Source organism: Aythya fuligula, chromosome 1 (genome assembly GCF_009819795.1).
Source record: "Aythya fuligula isolate bAytFul2 chromosome 1, bAytFul2.pri, whole genome shotgun sequence".
Lineage (NCBI taxonomy): Eukaryota > Metazoa > Chordata > Aves > Anseriformes > Anatidae > Aythya > Aythya fuligula.
Genome location: NC_045559.1, coordinates 181,941,176 through 181,960,395, shown reverse-complemented (window position 1 = coordinate 181,960,395; position 19,220 = coordinate 181,941,176). Strand labels below are relative to the sequence as shown.

General features: G+C 40.4%; 1 protein-coding gene across 4 annotated transcripts; it reads right to left on the bottom strand.

Moving 5' to 3' along the window:
* Nucleotides 1-1,379: 1,379 nt before the first annotated feature.
* SPART (spartin) lies at nucleotides 1,380-18,479 on the bottom strand. Of its 4 annotated transcripts, XM_032191309.1 has the most exons (10): nucleotides 18,424-18,479; nucleotides 12,284-13,110; nucleotides 11,065-11,262; nucleotides 10,008-10,112; nucleotides 8,569-8,698; nucleotides 7,560-7,754; nucleotides 6,419-6,577; nucleotides 6,236-6,326; nucleotides 5,209-5,265; nucleotides 2,942-3,000 (listed from the first exon to the last, which is right to left on the bottom strand). In XM_032191309.1, exons 2-9 carry the CDS (start codon nucleotides 13,106-13,108, stop codon nucleotides 5,217-5,219), a joined length of 1,752 nt encoding a protein of 583 aa, XP_032047200.1. In that variant the 5' UTR covers nucleotides 13,109-13,110; nucleotides 18,424-18,479; the 3' UTR covers nucleotides 2,942-3,000; nucleotides 5,209-5,216. The 4 variants fall into 4 exon arrangements, with proteins under 4 accessions (XP_032047175.1, XP_032047184.1, XP_032047192.1 ...); XM_032191284.1 differs by lacking the exon at nucleotides 5,209-5,265 and having other exon boundaries at nucleotides 1,380-3,000; XM_032191293.1 differs by lacking the exons at nucleotides 5,209-5,265; nucleotides 18,424-18,479 and adding an exon at nucleotides 17,112-17,130 and having other exon boundaries at nucleotides 1,380-3,000.
* Nucleotides 18,480-19,220: the final 741 nt, after the last annotated feature.

The window sequence follows — 19,220 nt, the reverse complement described above, 5'->3', positions numbered from 1 at the left end:
AAGGTCGCCCAGAGAGGTTGTGAAATCTCCATCCTTGAAGATACTCATAATGTGCGCTGATGTGGTGCTGCTTCACCTGTGGTTCCTTGGAGCAGGAGATTGGACTACAGACCTTTGGAGATCCCTTTCAACCTATGACATCCTATGGTGTCCTGAATAATCAAGCCTGGTCAGCATGTTTTGTTAGAAGCTATTTTTCTAATTCTTTTTAAAAGATTATAGATCCAGTTGAGGGCAGAACAGTGGTTTATACCTAAAGAATGGTGAAGATGTCAGGGACTGCAGTAGCTTTGAATGACATGGAGGTTGTTAAAAGTAATTCTCAGTACAAGACTTGAGACCAATATTGCAGCAGAAAAGGTTTTGAAGAAACCAATTTGGAAACAGCACTGCATTAAGTAATCTGGTAGCAGTTCACTCAGTAAACAGCATTAGTAAGACTACTACAAGAACTGCCATACATCAAAAGACGGTCAGCGTTCAAAGTGAAAGCAAAGCCAAGCTGGGAATAGAAAACAAACCTAAGATACGAGGCTTAGGGAGCTTATATCTAAGTGTATAAAAGGAAGGGCTGAGATAAGAGTTTGTGTGTGAAAGCTGTTCTGAATGGCACAGGAACTGAGGAGAAGCCTATGGATTTGCTGCCCAGAGCCTACGTAGTGACAGCTGAAGCAGGTTAAGTTCAAGGGCACAATACTTTTCGCACTGAGTGGCTAAACTTTGGATCCCCATGAAAGGGGAGGTCATGGATATATCACATTAAGAAGTGTAAAAAGGGTTAGACATTATTTAAAAAAAGAAAAAAAAAACTTTAATCTACCCTGAGACAAATTTGAAAGACTGAGAGACTGAGTACATGTGAAGAAGACAATGTCAGCAGGTTAAACAGGATAATGCCTGACACCGATGGCATTCAATCTCCCTCTGCTCTCCTCCCAGTATGCTACAACTTGGTCTTCAGGAGACTGTAGAACTTCAGTTTTAACTGCTTTAATACAATCTATTGTTTAAATAGTTTACAGATGAAACTAGAGGGGATGAGCTACATACAAGACCCAAATGGCAGGAAGAAGGAAGATAAAAATACAGACATTCCTATTACAAACGCAATTCCTAACAAACATCCTTTTGCTAGTATGAAATCCATATTAGCTTCAAATTGGTTACATTTGCTGAAAAGTGACAGACTGTAGTAACAGAAATTGTTATACTGTATATTTCATGGGCCTTTTTATTTTGAAAAATTTTAAGGTCTAATTGATGAACATGTTTCAGTTGTAGACATACTCCAAGACTGCTCTTTTATTACTTCACAAGTATTAGTTCTTCCACTCATTGATCTGTACCGTAACTTTACATCATAAGAAGGCCAAGCACAGTTCAACCAATTTTAATTATCTTTATTTCCATAAATCACAGTTACACTTCAAGTGGTTAGTGCCTTTGTTTCACATTTCTCACCCCAAGTACACACCTACAGTAGCTACCACAAAATGTGCACTTATTATCACTCTCACAGACATCTGTCATTACTGCGTTTTTTCCCCAATCTGATACAAATATAATTTGCCAACAACCTTTTATACTTATTTTCTCCAATTACATTAAATGGAGACAACTTGTGAATTGATGGTGTTCTGTTTGTTGCAGGTCCAGCCAAGATAAGTTAGAATGTATAGCAGCTTTAATACTCAATAACGAACTGATAAATAATTAGCAGTATAAAGTCATCTCAAGGGATAGACTTGCATATGGACTAGGAGTAAGATATAGGAATGGGATGAGAAAGCTACATAATATTTATTCTATTCCAGACATCTCCTAAGTAAAAGGTATGATAACAGGCATTTTTAAGAGATGTCAACTTGTGCAGCTATGAATTCAACAGAATAAAGTTGTGGTTAGAACTACTTGTTGAAGCAAATACCTAATGCCTTCCATCAGGGATCTGCAACGTATATGCTCTGGATTTTTTTGTACTGGCTGCAAAGCACAGTATGCATAGGAGTTTCTAGTAATCTCAATATTTTTTACGGAAAAATATTTTCATTTATGCAAAAACACACATCCTCTTTATACAAAAAAAATCTCAATTTCATGGAATCTTACTCCTTATGGAGTCAGTCAGGGAATACGTTTTTTTCCTCGAGCTATAAATACCCTCTATTAGAAGAAATGCTTGATATCTTTGGTCTGCTTACATGCTGGAGGGAGAAAAAGTAGTTTTAAATTAAATGACTACCTAGCTACCTGAGGTTCATCTTTCATTTCTTCTAATATGAACTTTGGAAAACATTAGCTGTTTAGTAGCTGAGAAGGGAAATTCTCTACAAAGGAAAGAATAAAGCACAAATATATTTAAGTAGTGTGTATTAAATAAGATCACTCTGTTTTAGTAAAATTAACTCTTAAGGATAGTAAAAAAACAGAACTAGTAACCACACTTGTATAAGAATTAGTAATCCTATTTGTTCGTTATCATCACCTTCTTTACAAATATAATGTATTACAAAAATATTCATAACATTTCTATATTAATCTATTGTTCCATACTATATTTTGAAAAAGTGCTTACAGAGGCAAGTTTATCAACCGGAAACTCACATCAATCTGCATCAATACAAAACAATTAAGGAGACTTTCATTTTTCCTTCCAAAAATACCCTTCCATACCTTTGTATTTTCCACTGCAAATTAAGTAACAGTTGCTTGAAAAGTAGAGTATGATTGGCATTAAATCACAGATTAGCAATGTAGTTCTAAGTAGGAAGTTTCATATCTAATGTAAGGCTTTGAGAAATATTTCATTGTTTTCACTTTTTATCTTTTTTCTCCTTATCCAATACTTTATACTCATCTAACACAGCATGTCCAGTTTCCTTTGCAGTTCTCTTTACGACAGCTTTGATACCGATATTGTCAATGTTAAATGCTGTCACACCAACATTGATTGCAGAATTCACAGCGTTGTCAGTAGCGTGGCCAGCATCATCTCCATACCTTTTAAGAAAGACAGCAGATTTGTAGATGTGTACTTAGTATTTTTCTCTTCATTAGAATTCTTTCAAAAGCAAGATTTTAAGCGTTACTGAGAACAGAGAATAAGCACACAGCCTGAATGTTGAAGGAGTAAGATGAGAAATTAGCAAGTTATTTAAGTAAGGGCTGCTCTTCTATAAGGCAGGTTTATCTTTAAAGACGCCAGTATGCTTCTGTCATTCTTCCTGATCAAACTATCCAGTCTGTCTTCCTTCTACCTCTCTAGTCTTGAAGAAAGGAATAGAAGGCTTGCCTACAGAACCGTAAGAAACAGGGCTGGCTTCTGTGTGTGTGTGTGCGCGTGCGCATAAAAACCCTTTAACTACTCCTTAAATAAAACTCCTTATACCCAAATAAGCCCAAATTATCCCAAATAAATCCACCTTTGCAGCTGTTCAGCCTTCTCAGTCTGTACTTAGCGTTAGGTCAGAGGTTGGACTAGATGATCTTGGGAGGCCTCTTCCAACCTAGATGCTACTGTGATTCTGTGATACTGTGGGTGATAGCACTGAGGACAGAGTGCAAACACCGTCCTGCCTTCTCAGCTGTTACAAAAAAAAAGGACTGTAGTCACCTCTGGCATATCTTTTCTTGGTTGGCTGGTACCACCACTGTGTGAATAGTGCTTGGTTAGTGCTCGTCCTAGATCACCCTTTCCTGTGCCTCCATGGTATAACGTAACATTAAGTCTGGTGTAAGAATGACACACAGGTTCGAAGTCCCCAGAGCAGTCACACTGAGGTTGTGCATCTCTGTACCCAAGCAGTTTAACCCAGACGGTCTATCATGTCTCCTGGGGACAGAGGAGTGTTCTCACAGCTGTGCTTGTAATGTTGGAGGTGGCAGGGTCCCTACAAAAAACTCCATTGTGCAGTGAAAACTTATCTGAAGTAACCTGGAATCAATACAATGGCAAAGGGGAAGGTGGTGAAGAAGGGGAAATAATAATAAAAAGTCATACAAAACCCCAAAAGGCTCAACAAAGCTATCTTGAGGATATGCTGAAAATTACTGAGCAAGAAAACCTCTGGTCTCTCCAGTGGACCATGGGTCCAGCTTCTTTATGGTTTAGGAGGCAACTCTGCAGTCAGAAATTAACTACTTAACTGTGAAGAAAGATAGAGAGTGTACTGAAGAAGGGCAAAAGTATAGTGAGAGCAGTAACTCCAGTTGTTGCTGGCAGCCAGACATTGCCCCAGAGAGCACCGTAAGCAGACAAACCAGGCCAAAGGGAAGCATTTCTTGCAATGTCAGAATCTCAGCAATTAGCGGAGTTACTATTTCCCCATGTTTCTTACAACCAGAGATTCTTTTTGAGGACCTCAAAATAATGCTAAAGAGAAGCACAGCATATGAAAGGTTCCAAAAATCTATCGCATTATTAAAAGAGCAGCCATGGCATATTGGTGTGAGCCAACAACGAAACCAAATTAAAAGGATCAGCGTTTTTGTTTTGTTCCTGTTTTCAGTCCTCTGAGAGTGATGGCCTTGAATCACCACCATCTGATTTGCAGATCACAGAGTTAATCTCACAGCAAAAGAGCACTACTTGTCAATTTGATTAGTTATTTTCACTTCAGGAATATCATAAGCCATTTTGCCATAACATCAGTAAATAAATAGTAAGACTATCGATTATGCAACGCAGACAGATTAATAATTTCTTAAATATTTGATAATTGATTTTTCCCTTTGCCTGTCTCAATGTCATCATTTGTGCCTTTTTTAAAATAAAAAGTTGGGCAGATGCAAATACTTATACCACTATAAAAAGACAGTAGGTTAGTAGTAAGGTACTTTTGCAGAATTGTTACTTCTGAAGCTATGTTTTCCCCCAGTTCTGATCAACATACACATAGGTTGAGCATCTCTTTATAACTGCATCAGCAAAGGTATTGCAGCTAAATTTTAGCAGAGTTTTTTTTTTGTTGATTTATGAGAGACTGTGACGATGCTCCTTTAGCTTTGTTTCCAGTAAGGGGAATTTAGCTGGTTCACCAAGTACCTGGAGTGGAAGAAGTCTTTTTGTCACTGAAACAAAAACCAGCTTACTGAAGAGATGTGTAGAATTTTAATACATTATATAATAGGATAAAGTCTAAAGATGGAGGAAATCCTCAATTATCAAGTATTTTATATTGTGTTGTAATAACTGCAACTTGTAATTACTTTGTTTTTCACTTAGCGTCTGGCACCTGCTGATCTCCGCACTTCCTATTTTTATATCTAAAAGAAAACATTAACGTGAATTTATATGAAAAAGAATACTGGTACAATACCTCCTGACATCCCTACAGAGGACAAATGTTAGCAATAAAACACCCCTTTTAACTTGCTGTCTTATCTGGCCTCCTGTTTGAGATGCATCAGAACAGAACCCTGAATGTCAGTTGACCCAACACTACAAGCTGATGTTTACCTTGTTACCCTCTTGTTACCGTAGCCTGTATGCACTTTCAGCAATCCTTTTTAACATTTCTTTTGCTATGACTCCATTTAACCTACATGTTTTTGCTTACTCTTCACACTCAACTATAAATGTTGCACTTTTTTTTTTTTGAGAGCTACATTTCATACATGCTTTCAGTATCTTCCTTTCTTCTCCAAAGCATTTTTCAGTACACAGACTTACCAACTTTGGTCTTTGCATCATCTCAGTAACACAATCCAATTTTTTTTTTTGTAACAACATCTGTGTTTTGCAAATCCAACTCCATGTCTCATTTTGTTTCATTCTATTATCACTATGCCTTAGATTTCCTTACGCAGTTCTCCTTTTGTACCTCCTTGCTTTAATCTGACCTGCTGATAGCTGAAGTTGTTTCATTTTTTCCATCAAGTTCAGCTAAGTTTATATAAATTCAAGATGAGAGTTGAGAGGTTTAAAACAGCTACTCTCTCCCCCCAATGACACATTGGAGAACAATGATATAAATCTGAACAATATTTATTAACACTGTCTGAAGCTGTCATACTTCTAGAAAACAATATATATATTAAACCAGAAGCATTCATTCATTTCGTACTTTTACTTACAGGAGATACTTGTTACTGTGTACTTAGCAGCTTATCATGTGCTGCATAATTAGGGTATTATGGTAGTTTTCCTGCACTTTCATGAGCTTTTTTACCAGTATGCAACCACAATGACAATGCACTGTAGAAAAGGAAAACAATACAAAAAATAATAACTTACTTGTATTTGACAGTTTTTACAGTCTCTGTTGAAACACTTTTAGCAATGCACTTAGCTGCACTTTCTAAACCTTGCCACACTGTTGAAAATCCTGTAAAAACAAACAGATTATTTGAATATATATGTATATATATACATGCACTGAAAAGTATGCAATTAGAGAAGCATAAAGATTTTTGTTACCTTGAACCCCACTTGCTGCTACCACCAGAGCACCATCGAAAGTGGATTTGCCATCTTTGTCCTTCTTAAGGGATTCTGGAACTAATTTGCTGCCGTGCTTCTTCACGTGTGGAGCCAGCTCCTTTCCAACACAGCTCGCTATAGAGCACACTCCCTCAACTACCGTAAGACAATTGCATGCAGATTACTTAGTTAGAACACAGAATCTTTCTTTGAAAGTCCTTACCCCTTATTAAAGTAGTCTCAAATTCTACTTTTATTTAAATATGCTTATTCTGAAGACAAACTTTAATCCACACTTAAGTACACAACTGATATAGAGGAATTTTCAGATTCTGAGCAGCTCCAATTCCTAAGAAACAAGTAGAGTTGATCTTGTGTCTAAAAGCACTAGAAAATAAATAGATATTTGTCACATGTTCTAATTTCAAAAAAAATGTGTCCACGGCTTTGTTACCCAGAACGTGCAGATGGGGAACAAGATGTTTTCCTTTCCTTTCTTGTCTTCTGGAGAACCCTTTCTTAGAATCATTCCAGCTCTCCAAAGTAATTACATAACATCCAGCACTACTTACTTTTTAACTTATATAAGTTATTAGATACTAAATATAAACACTGATACAAATAAACAACAGAATGAACTTACTGAGAGCTGCTATGATTACCAAGCACCACAGAGCACAAAGCCATTTCTATTTGGAAGACTACATAGCCAATAGCTTTGTTTCCAGGCATATGTTTTTACAGCTATGCACACACACACACGCTATACTGATGCAATATATGTTAGTCATTACTGATAGCACAGCTTTTAAAATGCATGGTTATTAACTTCAGAAGAAAAAGAGACCATTCTGAACTAAAACTTCAAAAAAGTTGCCAAAATTGCCAAACTTAAGACTGCAGAAATGCTCTGTTATATAGACTGTTCTTTTTAGTAAAGAAAAATATGCCTCAAAGCCATGCAATAAAATTATTCCTAAAGCACATCTCAAATAGGAGATAACAAGGTACCAACAACTATTCTCCATATTTCATCAGGTCGGTCCCTCCTCTAGTTCCCTGGCTAAAGAAACCAGCTCATTTTACAAAATATTTACTCTTAAATAAATACAATATACTTTGAGATGGGACATGTTACCTAAGAACTGGCTGACTTTCACAGCTCCTCCAGTAGCCTGTTTTGCTACATGAAGCCCCTTTGCTACAGTTGGGTTGACTTCCAGAGGTTTTTCTTCGGGTTGAATGTGTTCTCGCAGTTTAGAAGCTCCTTTATGAATAGCTTTACCGGTGTATTCTGCTCCTTTTATTAGGCCCCAGCTTAACCAAGATGCACCTTCAAGGCAAAAATTGTTATTCTAAAGACATGCAGAGTTTCACAGACTGGAATTCCCACAGCTTTCCCTCCTCTGCCTCTCCAACACTGACCTTAGAAACATTCCCGATTACAGTCTGCAATTATACTCCTCCCTAACTGGGCCAGTACGAATTCCTGAAATGATTTCTGCTCCTACACCACCTACATTTTCCCAACTCATTTTATTTAAGTCTGGTACAGCCATTCCTCATCCAAATGTCAGCTTAACACACAGATACACAGGTTTTGTTTGTTTGCCTTGTTTTTGTTTTTTAAATAGACATCCAGGTCCCAGCAGGGTCAGAAGTGATAAAACTGCACATCTCAATACTATTAACATTCTGAAAATGTATAACCCAGCCCACTTGCCATCCTAGCAGATTCATATTTATTCCAGTCAGTTGGTCATTTGTGTATTCCACAGCTTCTCAGAGGACAAGAACTGTTTATCAGCAGACACCACAATAGATGCATGCTTTAATATAACTGCTCACACAAATAAAATTGTGCTACCATGGTGGTTTGAGTCACATAGGGCAACACCTAATTTATATTGTCATATTAGGAGCCTAAACCGTTTGCAATGAGCACGACTGTTGGCAGGGGATTCAAATTCTGTACTGTTTTTGTAAAGCACACCAAAGTATCCTTCACATTATTGTAATTGGAAGCAGTGAATAACTATTTCTGACCACTCACATTTTACTTGCACAGAGGCACTGAGGTGAAAACAGTGTTTACATATTACTTGCAGAGGTTTCTATTCAATATAATCTTCTTATTACAACAGTACCTGACAGGATTCCATGGGCAACTTTCTCGCTCCATTCTGGCAATTCTTTCTGATTTTCTCCTCCTTCCGGTTGCGGTTGGATATGTACAGTCTGAGGCAAATTAATCACATCGCTAGAGGCTTCTGAAGGCTGGCAAATGGAAATAAACACCTGAGAATCCACTTTGCAAGATATCAAGATTTCTACTTTAGATCATAAAGATTCATTAACAAAAAAAAGGAAATTGTGCGTTCCTGTGAATTCAATTACTTTTGCACACTGTACATTTCCTTCATCTAGTTACAATGAGAAGATTTGCTTGCCAACAAGGCCATATAGTCAACTAAGTAGGCATAGCCTACAGTACACATTAGCTAGCATAAAAGATAAACAGACCTGTCCATCTATTTTATTTAATCTCCTCAGAAGGAAGTCAACTCTGCTGTGATTCAGTATGGGAATTGAATCCAGCTGCACTAAAAGAATGCAGCTGTTTTGGTTGTTTGCTTCTTACCCTTTCCTCTCAAATCCAAAAATAAAGGGGATTATTCATTCCTCACACTGTTGATGCTTTTGCAGACTGGCACAGCCAAGGAACATGCCAAGCTGTGCGTGATACTGCTCCACACTTAAAGTTAGGCAGAGAGGCTCTGTGCAATTTCATGTCAAACTCCAGAGTTTGTTGAGTAGACATAAATCATTCAAACACAGCAATCACCACCACAGTCTGGTTAGTGTTTCTAAGAAGTGTAACACCACTTTGCAACAGTTCACAGACAATGTGTAATTAAACTTTAACTAGAAAAGGCAGAAAGAAATGTAACGGATTTAAGCCTTGGTTAGGATTCTATTTTTAGTACTTTTGCAATGTAAAAGCCAAAATAAACATTTCAGTGATTGAAAACAATGCTAATTAGCGAGGGAAAGAAAGAAAAATGTTTGTACAAAAGAGTCTATACGAAAGCATCTGCAGATGAAACATACAAGCAGAATGCATGATACAGAATCATATTTGAGAGTGCATGGAATTGTTAGATCCCCCTGAAGTATTTACGGGATATAAAAATATAGGGTAGTGCACAAAGATGACTGTTGCAGGAAAAAACAAACCAAGATCTGTAACAAGGAAGAAGAGATGAAGTCTTACTAAGTTGCTCCCCAAAAGGTTAACAATGTATCACTGACTTGCAGTCCATCAGCAGCTGCTGCTCAGCAGCAGTGTGAAATCTCATTTTCAAGAAACGTCCTTAGCATGTGATCAAAACACTTTGGGGGATGGGCAGGAAAAATAACCTCAATACACACATACAATGAAAGAAATTGCTCAAATCAATTAAAAAAAAAAAAAAAACACATTGCTGCTGTCAACCAAGTTTGGATCTCAACAGTTTTAAACTGTATTTCAGTGACTTTTTTTTTCTTACTATCAAATTTTTAGAATCACTGTCCTGGAATTTACCTGGACTTTGTGGCCAGACATCTGTTTTAACTTATCTTCAAAATGCGCTCTGTCTGGTGCTGGGAGCTGTGAAGGTAACCCTACTCTCTCATGGGATCCTTGCACCTGTGATATCACATCAGGGAATATTAACAAAAACACAGAGTTTTAGGACAATTAAGAGACTAATGTGATATCCAATAAGAACTACTTCTATGCAGGCAAGATTACAGAATTAATTCAGTAAATCCTGCAGTGAAACATCACATAGTTCTGTACTACTTTTCCCTTTTAAGTAAAAATTAGTGGCCTCCTGCTGAACTCAACAGGATTTGCAACAGAACTCTGCCCACATGGCATGCAGCCAACTGGTCCCTCACCATCAGCGCTTTCCGGTGTTGGTGATTCAACCAGATGGCATCTTTCGTGGACAGATATAAGCTTGCTATCAGCTATTAAGTGGTTATTGATCACCATTCTTTGTGAAATGGTGTTCAAAGCTCTTAAAGCAACATTTTCCACGTTTCCAGTCACTGTACCTTATTGCATCTTTGTTAATTATGTTTTATTCCTATTTTCTCTCTTAATATCTTCCTGCAATAAGGTACCAGATTAATCTATTTTGAGATCCCATTTGAAGGAGTATTTTTTGAGGTACTCACTATTTTCAAATGTCATCTTTGAAGCTGCTTAACATTTTTGAACTGTAAACGCATTTGTGTACATTATTCCAGGAATGGTATCATGAAAGCTACACAAAGCGTGTGCATGTGTGTGTGCCCACAGGAAAAAAGAAATCATGCTTTCTTCTGAAAAAATCATTTGGGGACCTTTGGGAAAAAAAAATGAAAATATATAAAATGGTTTCCAATTCCCCTCTGTGTTTGCGATGTTCTATTATAAAAATTTCTTCACTCCTACCACACTGAGCCTACAGTTACATTACTAGGTGTGCTTAATCTTAGCTACTTTATTTCTCACTGGTGAGCTTCCCAGCAAGACACACGCTAAATGTAAGCTGGCATCGATCCCTTCCACCTCTCATTATCAGTTCAAGAAATGCAGCCTGGGCCTTTACCTGCAGTCGAAGGTCAGACATCTGTTTTAACAGATCCTCAAACAGCTCTCGGTCAGCTGCTGGGAGTTCAGAAGACAACACCACTCCCACGTAGGACCCTGGTGTCTGGGACATGGTGTCAGGGAACATGTAGACTCCGGTATTGCAGCACAGAACGGGAGACTGACCACTCATTAGAGGATACAGCCAGTCACAAACCTGGAAGAGACAAATACTTGAAGGAATTAAAGGATTCTTTGATTTTTAAAAGACAGACAATGCACTGATTAGCACTGCAAACTTGATTTTCCATTCTGTTTAATAAGAAAAAAAAAGCCTTAGACATCTTGAGAAAACAAAGAAACAAAAAAATCAATCCCGCAACCAATTGAAAAACCTACATGACTACGGAAATATCATTCCTGATTAGCCCTAACAGTCTAATACAGAGAAAATACTAACTTCCACAGGACTGGAACGCAGGCTGGTAGCCTCTTGGCTGAAGCCTTGTTTTGAGGCCCGGTGCCCTGCAAAGAAATCAGGAGTCCCAGCACCTCTAGCTCCCTGGCCATCTCAGGACAGGGCTCTATGAGAGGATAAAGAATGTACAGCTGTCACTGGCCTGCTGCTGAAGATTGCTGACACAGGAGCGGGTGCACCAGCAGAACCTAAACCAGGAACTGGTTTGTCAGAGCTTCCCCTTAGCTTCTGAGACTTCCAAAGTTAGAAACCAGACCAGAAACACAATGTGCATTATAGAACATGCCTGCATGAAGCAAGCATGGACTAAAAGAATCCAAGTAATGCATCTTCTGCATTTGTAGATCAGAGTCCAGATTAACACGCGCCCTCAAATTCCAAATTATCATCTCTCCAAGGCAACAGCAATACTTTAACACTAGTTGAGGCTGAAGTGGATACTGCATCAGCCCACTGAAATGTTCTGACATGAATTTCTTCTCTCTGTGAGGAAAGTTAATGTTATGAAATGAAAAGAAGTGCTAAGCCTTTAGAAAATGGAATTCACCTCAACAGTAGGCACTCAAGAACCTTGGGAAGACACTGGAGTAGTTTTCTCAGCAAAGCCCTAAAAGTGTTTATTCACAGAAAAGCTGTAAAATCCTTTGTATTGTCACACACAGATTTAGACTCACAAAAGCAATAACTTCGGAAGATTGCCTTTTAAAGTTTTATGGGATTTTTGAAACATAATTAAAGGAGAAAATTATCTTTCTGTTACCTGAAGAAACGCAGGCGGACGGTTCTGGGCCACCTCACTGTCTGTATCCAAGAACTTCACGATGCGCAGGTAGCCAGGATAGGAGGGAGCGCTGACCTGCCCATCAGGAGTCACAAAGAATATCTGCACTCCTTGGGGAATCAAGATCAGCTCATCTGCATCCACTCCCAGATTTTCGAGGGGAGGTGGCTGAGTACACTTCTTGTAGTAGTCTTCGCTTACGGAAGAAAACTCCCCAGAGTCTGTGCCGTAAGACACAGTGAAGTGGCCGTTGGTAGCTTGAGGAGTATAGGCAGGAGGTGCTTCGTTTGGCAGACACAGGGGTTTTGCAGATGATGGGCTCATAGCTGGAATTTGCCCCTTGCTCACAGCTGCAGCGTTTCCATCTGCTACAGGTGGCTGGCTCGGTACAAACAGAGCAGTAGGTGGGGGGGGTCTTTCTGGCTTTTCCGTGGAAGGAATTGATGGGTACAGCTTGGGCACCGCGGCAGGGCCACCCACTGCAGGACTTGCTGGTACAGGGGGGCCATTTTGTTCTAGAGTGCCAAGTCGAGCATGAACATTTTGGAGGGTCTCCCTCATCTTTTGTTGCATTTGCCTGGCAGACTCCCACTGGGGTCCCACGCATGCAGGCCCCTGCGCTGGAATACTAATTCCTCGGAGCAAGTGGTCAAGTCCTTGCTTATAGTAATTCCTTGCCTCTTCCTTCTGACCCAGTTCATCTGTATTCAGGCCTTTATTGATGAAGATAAAGGCTTTCCTGTACTCTTCGTTAATAGCTTTAATATTGGCGTCTTCCATAACTGGATCCTGCAGTTGTTCCATCACTGCAAATTGGAATAGAAGTTAGTAAGAGCATTCATACATGAAGTCAATCAAAGTTTCCCTTATAACGAAGTGGCTTCTAACAATGATCACACTGTGTGTTAGCAGAAAGCTATCTAGCTGCTTGGTACAAATCCTGATATATTGCAGTTTTCTCCCATTAACCTTCAGATTTGGACTATAATACTCCCAGTCAGCACAGAAGTTAACTCCGTAACCATCACATCACATTTGTTTCTGAAGAACTTAAGCATCAGAAGAATACAGATGTGCCTGATGTTAAACATCCCATCTTAAAAAGTGTTAAGATCAGTAACAAATGGTGGAGAAGAATACATAAATCTAACTTAACTTTCAAGAACGTTCTCCACCCAAGTCCCTAAGGTATTAAAAAATTCAGTTAACAGCTTGTCTACTTAAATAAAGACCGAACTCACAAACTCTACATTTTTATTTAAAAAAAGAAAATAAGGAAAAGCACTCAGCAAATTTAAACAAATCTTGATAGTCCTCAACTAACATCAACACACAGAACTTGGGAGTAATATTTTGGACGGTTAAAGCTGTGCTTTATAACATGAATACAAGGAAATACTTCCTTTAAAGCATTTACAACAAGAGAAAGAACATTGGTGTTTTCCCTTCCTTGCTCCCTAGGAGACAAGAACTTGAAGTACTGATACATGTATGTACCAAAGGTTGTAAGTACTGTTTGTATTTTAGGATATATTCCTCCAACAGCCTCACGTATACTTGAGCAACTAAAGAGCAAAAACGAATCTGACAGATTCATTTGAAGCTCAAAACGTGCAAAGTCACGTTTTGTTTTAACTGAACTTGGCCAAATACAACAAATACAACTTGTTCTTGGACTAAGACAATATTTACAACACCCAAAGTAAAAAAAAATGGTGAAATTTTTTTGCTGACAGTGTTGAGAGCCATTGTCAATTCAGACAAATTGGGTTATCACACTAGAAGAGAGTAATGATCATGGGCAACAACAAAAAAAGGAAACTATTTTAAAAAGAAATTGCATTTCAGTAGAAACAATTCTTTTCTGTAAGCCATAAGGAAGAAAGGAGAAAAACCTAGAGACACTCGTCTATCACAACGACCGCATGCTACGTAGAAAAAGCAAGTAAAAAAAAAATCAGAAATGCAAAAATAAAAATAAACAACTTCTATTACATACAGTAGCATTAATGCCACTGTACCAAGCACAGGTGAGACCCCACCAGTGCTAAGCAGCATTTAAGAAAGCCGCACCAGAAGAGGAAGAGGAGTGCTGAAGGTTACTGAAATTTTCTGGTGAACCAGTTACTCCAGGGAAAAGTAAAATAAGTTTGGCTTATCAGGCTAATAAAGCAAAGGGTAAGAAATTGGATTAGTTTCTATAAATACCCTGGATGAAGTGAAGAATGTAAATCAGGAAAGAAGAAAAGAACTAATGAAATGCAAACTTCTGTTACACTCCTGAAATAGCACCTGCATTTATTTATAAGCTTTTATTGGTTTGTGCAAACTGTCAATAAAACAAAAGCAGGCTCGAAAATTTCCTTCTCCCCCAACAACGACAAACAAACTTCATAAGCGAAGGTCATAAAGACATCCTAGAGGCAAAGAGTGAGTGCTGTGCTCTACCCCCACATCCTTTACGACCAAAAGCAGAGGGCACTTGTGTGAATGACACACCTGCAGGCACCTGACAGAAGCATCAGGCAGTCCGCAAGGCACCTGTTACCTCCGTGACGTGACAAAATCCTGCTCTGTGTGAGATGAGCTGTGCACGTTTCAGCCAGGAGCATTACAGGGAGGGCTGGAGAAGGCAGACTGCATGGAGCAGGTCACAAGCCACCAGCCTTGCTGCCCGTTCCCTGTCACGCAGCAGAAAAATGGACCCTAGGCTGGAGCAGGTTCTCTGGCTGGCTACTGCCCTGCTGTCACTAGGCTTGATGTCTTTGATTTCAGCTGAGAACACTGGCATACGAATAAATATGTGTTTAGTAATCACTGAAGCATAAAGATTAGAAGCGATAAGCGTGCCTCTGACAAGGACAACAGCAAGCAATTAGAATGACAGTAACTGGGAAGAACTAACATCTATGGGGACAGAGCTTTATCCTTACATGAAAGGTTACGTGACATGGTTACGTAGACTTTGTGATCCGGGACAACCATGCTTATGTCTCGGCATCACTGCTAAGATGTGCAGCAGTTATTAAGTTTCCACATAATGGAAAAATATAAACATTAAACAAGTATACAGAATAATTAAAGATAGGCATAGTCATTTGCTAGCAAAAATACCTAAAGAATCCTAAACCACACTGTCCTGTGTCAACACCTGTATTTACTAATGGAAGACCCGTTTTTTCCATCTTTATAGTCTTCTTAAAAGGAAGACACCTTAACAGTGAAGAACTTGATCTAAAAATTATTTTAAGCTCCTGCACAGAGAATGATTAGAAAAAGAAGAAAAAAGGTCAGTGTTTAACAGGTTACTTCTTTGTGAGCAAAATCTAGCGTTTTGACATTTTTTGGGCCTGTGAATCCAGTTCTGTAACAAGCCCCTTCTTAAAGCTTTATGTAAACTATTTGGGTGAACAAAACTGAAGTACCACTGTCTACTTTGTCCGCTGTGTTCTGATCTGGTTTTCTTGGGAGGCTAAGAAGAAGTTATTATCCAGATTTTACATAATTCTTTTGCTAACAATTTTTAGTGTAAAACAAGGAGAGACATCATGAAAAATCCCAAAGTCATAGCTGCATTTCAGTTTAATAGTGAGTTAATTTTCTGTTCAGGGTATGCTCACTGTACTGTCAAGAACACCATTCTTGCTAAAGCTCATTCTTTATTAACACTAAAAAAAAATCTGTAAGGAAACAGAGATGTCAGCAAGACCAGTGTGTACATGGCTGCAGTGCATGGCCATGTGTGGCAGAGATACAAAAGCAGGATCAGCAATTCAGAAGAGCAGAAGTGTTGTTAACTCGGCTCTGATTGTTCAAAATATCCCCAATTTGTGCAATACGCACAGCACAGTTACTGCCAAACCATGCATTTGGATGACAGGGAGCTTGGAAACTGAGGAAGGAACTTACAGTAGATTTTAACACAGAATAACTAAAAGTCAGCCTGAAGGACTGAATTTAATTCATTGCTATTTATTAAAATTAACACGAAATAATGGCTGATGTACTAAAGTAAATAAACCAACTGTGTTGCTCCCTTACAGCACAAGAGGAAATATCTCTGAAACAGAACATTTAAGTAGTTAAATGTTCCATATTCAAGGAAGATCCCTGGTCATTATCATTTACAGTGTATGATTTCAATACCGTATTTAAGTGTCCTGCATTTTTTCATATTTATCTGTAATCCATTCCTGTACAACGTATAGTTATTCCCTCTGTTTTGAAGCTGGAATGAATGGCAAGGTATATTTTGCTAGATACAAGAGCACCAAAAAACAACCTCTGGCCCAATGGCTAGATGTACAAACTGGCCCAGATCTGTGCTTCTTAGTGCTAAGTAAGATTTAGAGGAACTTGGACAAAGCTGGACCAAAACAGCTAAGAAAAGAGCTAACAGGCACTGCAGATAATCACAGATCAATCCAGGGCTTGAACTCATTCCTCAGCCCTTTCTCAGTCATCAGTACAGGTATACTCCATGGTGCTAAGCGACTTGACCATGGAGGGCTACAGGGCAACAGGGAAATGTGGGTTCAATTTGACATTGCAAGCTAACATCTCATCTATTCAGCTGGCAATCCTTCCTCTACAGCAGCAAACCCTTCTTCATTTAATAAATAAATAAATAAAACAGTTCAGTTGTGGATCTTACCGCGAAAAGGTAGACATGAAGCCTAAAGCTTATTAAGAGGATTAAATATCCTGACTGACAGAGGTAGAACATGCTTCTCAACTCCCTGCATTTGAAACTTGGGGGTGGGGATAAGGGAGGGAAGAAAAAAAAAAAAACAACACCAGAATAAACCCCTTAATCCAGGAGATCTTCCTACAGGTCAGCTGTTTTTCTGTCAGCCACTGATATCAGAGATGAAGACAATGAAGAACTACAATGCAGACAGAATTATTTAAGCCTTATTTCTGTAGGGAGCAACTAAAATATCAGTAACTTTTGAGATCTCTGAGACAAATTGATTTAACACAAATGTCATAAAGGATTCCAACTAATATAAGCCAGGTACTAGCTTATCAGCTTTTCTTTTCTTCCCCTTTTATTTAAATTAGTTTCTTTAAAGTAGCCCTTAAATTTTTCATTAAGTGGTGGCTTACAGCAGGTATTTAAGCACTTAAGGCTAGATAATATGTAAAGAGAGTTGGTGATCTGAGCTAACATGATAATTCTCACTCTTTTAAAATTACTGATGACTTCAGGTGACTCCCATCACGTGACATTTCAACGTGGATCAATTTTTCCAGCCAGTATCCCAACACCTACATGCATGCAGGTAACAGGCCTAATTCCCCTCCTCTCCACACTACTGCTGTCTCAAGCCAGTTTTGCCCCAAAGCACAGACTTCCTTCCTGGCTCTTGGGTCTGTCCTTGTGCCGCAGGGCTCCAGCGCCGAGCTGTTAGGCTCCGAGGTGCCCACTTGGCACACCGCCGAGAAGGAAAGTGAAAAACCAGCAGGGCAGACACGTGCCCTCCTCACACCGCTGTGCTGCCCAGCACCCTACCTGTCCTCTGCCATCGCGTACAAAGACATTGCCACTACCTGCAGCATCCTGTGGGCAGTGATCCTGATGGTGTGACAGAGAAATGAGGGTGACGTGAGATGGCTACTTAATGCTTTCCATCAGGAGCAGGCCTGTCACTGCCAGCAGATCCTCCGTACGCAGACAGAAACATCCCTGCTTGTTTTTAAGAGCGAATAGTTGCTTCTAGTTAACCAAGCTGCCAGGAATCTTTCAAAAGAGACAGAGCACGCAGAGCAGGTCCACGAATTTTGACAAATAACCCCTTGCTTCCACACCAAGACACTCTAAAATGGTTAATTACCACTGATTACCGTACCTAACTCAGCCCTGCCCTGGGCCCTCACCCCAGCAGCTCCCCACACCGCGGGGCTGGGATGGAGGCAGGGAAGGAGGGACGGATGGAGGCAGGGCACTGCCACCCCCCGCAGCAGCGACCCGGGCCCACGGGGACGGCCCGATGTTTGCCCAGCCCTGCTCCCGTGAGGGGACAGCGGCCCCCCGGCCCCACAGCCACCGCCGCCCCCAGCCCCGTCCCGTCGCTCCGGGCAGGCCCCGGCCCCAGCCCCGCCGCCGCCGCCCTCACCGCGCCAGGCTGCGCCCGCCGAGCCCCGCCGCGGCCTCCAGGCCCCGGCGGCAGCGCCCGCTCCGCCCCCGGCTCGGGGCGGGCCCCGCTGGGGCGGCGGCTCCCGGCTGGGGGAGGCTCCGTGGGGAGGCTCCGAGCACGCCCCGGTCGGGCCTCGGCACCTGCCCCCGGTCAACGTGGGGGCTGCTGTGGTAGAGGGGCCGTGTCCGTGCTCCGCCACAGGCAGCTGCCTTCGCACAGCGTGCCCCTCAGTGTGCTGCTGGTGTTTGTGGTTATAGCCCAGCAGCAAAGTGGCTGTCCGTGTCACCGTCACAGCACTAAAAGTCTCTCTTGTGTACTTTCTGTGTGACTTCCACGTGGAAAATTGCAAACTGTATTAACTCTAGCAAAGGTGGTGGTGTGTGTGCTAGCGCACAGCTCTCCACTTGACTACTTCTGGGGCCTGTATACCGTCAAAAAACTATTCTTGTTTTCATTTGGCTGTGCCTGTGTTGATTGTGAATCAACCTTTGACGCACTCAGGACCTCAGGCCGTGTGAAATTCATAGTAAACTGTATTTAGTGAGTGGCACCCGCATCCAGCACGGTCCTGGAAGGTGGGTTTGCCTCTCAGCCCTGTTCAGCTCTGAGGTTTCTCTAGGAATTTGTCGCACGTTGTAGTTTCCAGTGGAAACATTATCAGGGAATTCAACCTCTGACCTACCTACTCTTCACTCTCCTACTGGCAGGAAACACAGAACAATCCGGAGGAGAGAGGAGCTGTGCGTAAAGCAGGGAGTTCCTCTCTTCAAGCAGTG